The following is a 5106-nucleotide window of genomic DNA, read 5'->3' on the forward strand; positions in this document are numbered from 1 at the left end:
GGGGTGCCTTCCACCATACGGGGGTTGGGGGTGTGTGTGAGTATTTCTACAAATTTCCTATACCTGCTAAAAAAAAAAAACCTTCAAATTAAAAACTATTAAAAACTTGAAGGTACAAATACCTAGAGATTTTAAAAAGTTATAGAACAAAAACCTTCAAATTTCAAGATTTTTCTTTATAAATAATTTCACAAATTTCAGATAAAGGTTTCCCATTTTTTTTGGGAAAATACTTTTTTATTCGAAGAAGGGAATGTTGTCATAAAAACGAATCTCGTAGCTAGTCAGTCACGTGTGCACTACAAAGAGCAGTGTGCAGTGTAAGAATCTACGGATGTGCGCCGCGTGCACGGCCAGCTGGCAGCAAGCCCATGCATGATGCGACACGCTATTCTCGAATCTCGGGGGAGATTGTAGCGTGTGTGGCAACACGCGCCGCGCGTGCGCTTCCCGGACCTCAGTGTTCACGAAAAACTGTTATAAATTTTAAAAATTAACCTTCAAATTTGGAAATAGAAGGTTTTAAAACCTGCAAATTTTACGGCATTTGAGTTATAATTTTTACTTAAAACCTACGGAATCTCAACAAAAACCTTTAAAAATTCGTATTAAGCAAAAGGAGGTCTGTGCAGTGTGAACACTGTTCCTGGGCGCCTTAATCTTACGGTGGAAGCTTTCTTCTTGTACTCTCTCTCCTTCGCTTTAAAAAGAAAACAGAGCTTACTACTGAATACGCAGCCATGGCTGACGCCTTTTTAATCTACCTCTTCATTCTGGCCCATCAAGCCCTTTGCTATGATGGCGTCCGTGCTGCCACATTGCCTCCTCAGAACGATGGCGATGTCCTCTTCCCCAATGGCACCGGAGTCACACGTGCCAGCTTCCCAGAAGGCTTTCTCTTTGGAGCCATCACTTCCTCCATGAAGGTGGTTTTGCAGCTCTCATGCACCCCACGTAGCATTAATTAAAAATAATGCTCTTTTTAGGCCTGCATTATTCTTCTTCCAGCGCATAAGATTAGCTTAACTCGAAATTAACACAGTGTCCCGATCTTACCAGCATGAAGGGGCTGAATACATAGACGACAAGACCGACAACATCTGGGATGCATATGCACGTAAAGAAGGTGAGTTTATCTGATAATCCTCAAAGTAATCATGAGAAGTCTGATCTTAATTAATTGTACATTGTGGGTTTTTTTGTTGGGGCAGACTCTTCCATTGATGGAGCTCTCCCTGGTCAGTGCGGTGACAACTACAACCAATACAAGGTATCCTCTAGAGCATTAATCTTCTGCAGAATACAATCCACCGTCTAGACACTTAAACTAGCTGCAGAATGATTAGCAGTACAGTTAATCAAACAAATGTATGTTTTTCTTTTCTCTCTTTTTGAAGGGTGATCACAGACTACTGACAGGACTCGGGATGAACTCATATAGGTTCTCAATAGCTTGGTCCAGAATCTTTCCTAGTGAGTGGCCTGCACTGTGTGTCCGATTTTGCCTCCGGGAGTTGCCTTCCTTCCGTGAACGCTCCCAAGTTCCAACTGTTAACATTTCTAATGTCCAAATTCTTTTCCCGCCCATTTTTCGATTCAAAATATGCACACCGAAAACGTTCTTGTGCTTCTCCCCAATCTTGCAGATGGGAGTGGAGACGTAAACGAAGTGGCCATAGCCCATTACAATGATGTGATCGATGATGTTCTGGATCAAGGTACTGAGTATGCATTTATTCTAGTAGCCAAGGCCTTTTATCACTACTGCTCTGCCTTTTCTGTCACACAACATACTTGGCTGCTGTTCTTTTTTCAGGGTTAATACCCATGGTAACCCTGTGGACCCAAGATCATCCTAAAGTACTCGATGACAGATACGGAGGACCCTTGGACTCGCAATTCATGTAAGAAGATCGGCCATTTATCTGAACGTTTTAAGAGTACTTGTCCTGCCCACTGTGCGCGGTGGAGAAGAAGGGGAACATCCCATTAGAAAATATAAGGTTGAGCTCAAGCTTGTACTGATATATAGGATGAGTTCAAATGGCTTGAGATAATCTTACGCAGGGGTATTCAACCCCATGTAGGTTCCCACTCCTGACGTCCACTGATTTGCAGGCGCCAAAGGGGTCGGGGCCACTGCATTTCACTCCATAATGTCTTTGAAAACGAGCCCATAAAAGGGGGATGGATTAGATCATGGAGCTGGAAGTGAGAGGGGTCACAGAGATTTGAAACCCTATCCGGGACATCTGGGAGGGTGTCTGCAAATGAGCATAGTGTGCTATGTTGTGCACTCCCATGCTCTCTTTCTTTCCTGGCTATGCTCCGCCTGAAAAAAGCCTTGGCCAGATGGGACCCATGCACAACGCTCTGTTTAGCAGTCACGTTTGGTTTTGTTGCTGAATTGACATGGTGTTATGCCCTAATAGTAACAGGTTCTTTTTTATTCTCTCTGGTGTTCAGAGACGACTTTGCAAGTTATGCTGAGACTTGCTTCAAGGCGTTCGGGGACAGGATCAAGTACTGGGTTACTTTTGATGAGGCCAATGACTGGGCGGGGCTTGGATACTCCACAGACCAGAACCCACCAGGAAGGTGCACTGCCAACGTCGTAGGGCAACTGGGCATGAATTATGGTAGCTGCCCTGAAGGCGATTCGGGAACAGAGCCCTACATAGTGGCCCATCATTTGCTGCTTGCACATGCAGAGGCTGTGGACATTTACAGGAATAAATATCAGGTGCTTAGTTACCCTCCCTCTGGCCTAGAAGTTGGACAAACCTGGGGTTCATTCCAGAGCTTCTTTTTGCTGCTTTTCATATTCCAAGTCCTTGAACGGAATTCCAGCCCTTTACACTTACATGTGCTTCAAAAAGGTTACCCTTTCCACGATGTCTATGTGCAGTTATACATACATATGTTAACATCAAGGTGTCTTGCAGCCAACTCAAAATGGGGCAGTTGGATTGGCTTTATGGCTCAGATGGTTAGAGCCTTTGACAAACTCGACGGCTGATCTTGCAGCTGCCCAGAGGGGGACAGATTTCCTATTGGGATGGTAAACCACCTCAATTCAATCTCTCATTTTTCTTAGTGGATCAGTGGGTCTTGCAAAGTGTGCATCAATTATCATCTGCTGTACAAAGGTGTGGCTTCTTGGATCTACTCCAAAAGGTCCCCCTCTCTCAAGTATCTTTGTGTAGCACGACTTTCTAGATAAGAAACTCACATCACAGAAAGGTCCACAGAAAGCAGTTTGTATTCATTTAACAAGCATTGCATGATTATGGGGCAGCTCCTTAGCCATAGATTCTATGGCTACCGGTTTAGGGCTAATCATCACTTCTCATTTATCTAGTGATGTACATGGTACGTGATGGCAGGTTCTTGGATCCCATCTTTTTTGGAGACTACCCTGATAGCATGCGCGAGCTTGTTGGGAACCGTCTTCCCAACTTCACAACAGAGGAGATAGCAAAGGTGAATGGGTCTCTAGACTTCATAGGCATCAACATCCAGACAGCCTTCTATGCCTTTGAGACTGACTTCTACCTTACCGAGAACAAAACCTGCTACTACCTTGACTGGAGGGTCAATGTAACAGGTATGTGTGGATATGACTCTAGGCATCCGATTTGAAGCATGCATAAGGTGTCTTGATGACATGTATGTTGAACGTCTCTCGCAGGATTACGAGATGGGGTAGCCATAGGACAGGTAATATACGCCCCAACTTGATCTCACTTGATAGAGTAGGTGGCTCTCATTTGATGTGTTTGTGGCATGTACTAACTCATAGAACTCGCATCCAGGGTACATATGAGTATGCAGTCCCTTGGTGCATGAGGAAAGCTGTTGAGTACATCAAAGAGCGCTATGACAATTTTCCCACCTACATCACACAAACAGGTGACCATGCTCGGTTCAATTGTCACAGTGTAAGCTAACATGAATCATGAAAGTATCAACCTTAATAATCCCAAGTTATGGGCCCATGATTGCTGGTTCCTTGCCTTTGTAGGAGTTGGAATATACTTCAACACTTCTGAGAACACCCTGGAGGATGATGAAAGGGTAGAGTATTTTGAGACATACTATGATGAGCTAAGCCAAGCAATAAGGTAAGTTCCCTTCAGATGTGAGCATAATAATTTCACTTTTCTTATCATTATGAATTGGAGGCTAGCTTGTGATTACATGACTTCAGAGTTAATTAAGTTTAGTTGGGGGTGCTTAATTAAGTTAATTGGGGGTGCTTATTTTGCAGTGAGGGTGCAAATGTGAAGGGTGTGTATGCATGGTCTCTAATAGATGGCTTTGAATTCAATTTGGGGATGGGCATAAGAGTGGGCCTTTTCTATGTGGACGACACTCTCAAGCGTTCTGCAAGAAAGTCTGCACTCTGGTTTAAAGAAATGCTTGCGCAAAACAGCTCCACGTTGGCGTAGGTAGTGGGTTATGTCCGGCGGCACCGCTATCAATAAACTTATGGGAAAGTAGAATGTGTTTTTGCTCTTGGCATGCATCACCTCGTCCATGGACCACCTTAATACACCAATTACCACAAGAAAAAAAGGGGAGGTTTTTAAAAGCCCTGCCATTAAATGCATTTAGCCCTTTGTCGTGTGGTAGTGCAGTGATAAGCAAGGAGTTTGAGAGTCCCTGGGTGATGGGTTCAAATCTTCCCTTTGCAAAGCCGTGGCATCTAATGTGTGTGAGTAGTATACTTTCAAATTTCTAGCTAAGCCCAAAAAAGAAAAGAAATTGAAAAAATGGAAGTTTTTGAAAACCTTGCCCCCTCATATGACTTACCTCACACATCAGTGTATGTAACCCTTTGTTGATGAATAAATAGTAGTATACTTTATAATTTCTATCCAAGCCCAAAAAAAAGGAAGTTAAAAAAATGGGGGTTTTTGAAAGCGTTGCCCCCTCATATGGCACGACCAACCCAACACATTAATGCATGTAACTCTTTCTTGATGAAAAAAAAAAAACATGGTTGATATGTACTTGTTAGCCAACACGCTTGCTTTATGATGGTTGTCTTGTCACATTTGGTCATAAAAAGTATGCAAAAGTATTCAAGAGGTTAGTAAAAAG

The 5106-nt window shown here is 43.3% G+C and overlaps 1 protein-coding gene across 1 annotated transcript; it reads left to right on the forward strand.

Annotated features, from left to right (window-relative positions):
- Positions 1–506: 506 nt before the first annotated feature.
- Positions 507–4876, forward strand: LOC147612915 (beta-glucosidase 34-like). The gene is made up of 13 exons (XM_086782186.1): positions 507–926; positions 1060–1126; positions 1212–1270; positions 1398–1473; positions 1647–1718; positions 1817–1904; positions 2467–2743; positions 2946–3061; positions 3387–3607; positions 3692–3720; positions 3816–3912; positions 4025–4124; positions 4271–4876. The coding sequence occupies exons 1-13, from the start codon at positions 741–743 to the stop codon at positions 4449–4451; spliced, it is 1569 nt and encodes a 522-aa protein (XP_086638312.1). The 5' UTR covers positions 507–740; the 3' UTR covers positions 4452–4876.
- The last annotated feature ends 230 nt before the right edge of the window (positions 4877–5106 follow it).

Source organism: Cibotium barometz, chromosome 44 (assembly GCF_041138505.1).
Source record: "Cibotium barometz isolate CiBa-2024 chromosome 44, ASM4113850v1, whole genome shotgun sequence".
NCBI classification, from domain to species: domain Eukaryota; kingdom Viridiplantae; phylum Streptophyta; class Polypodiopsida; order Cyatheales; family Cibotiaceae; genus Cibotium; species Cibotium barometz.

Excerpts from the sequence above, each read along its gene's own strand:
- LOC147612915 (XM_086782186.1), top strand. The coding sequence starts at position 741 with ATGGCTGACGCCTTTTTAATCTACCTCTTCATTCTGGCCCATCAAGCC. Across the intron at positions 2,744-2,945 it reads TTTACAGGAATAAATATCAG|CCAACTCAAAATGGGGCAGT; the intron begins GTGCTTAGTTAC and ends GGTGTCTTGCAG. Across the intron at positions 3,062-3,386 it reads ACAGATTTCCTATTGGGATG|GTTCTTGGATCCCATCTTTT; the intron begins GTAAACCACCTC and ends ACGTGATGGCAG.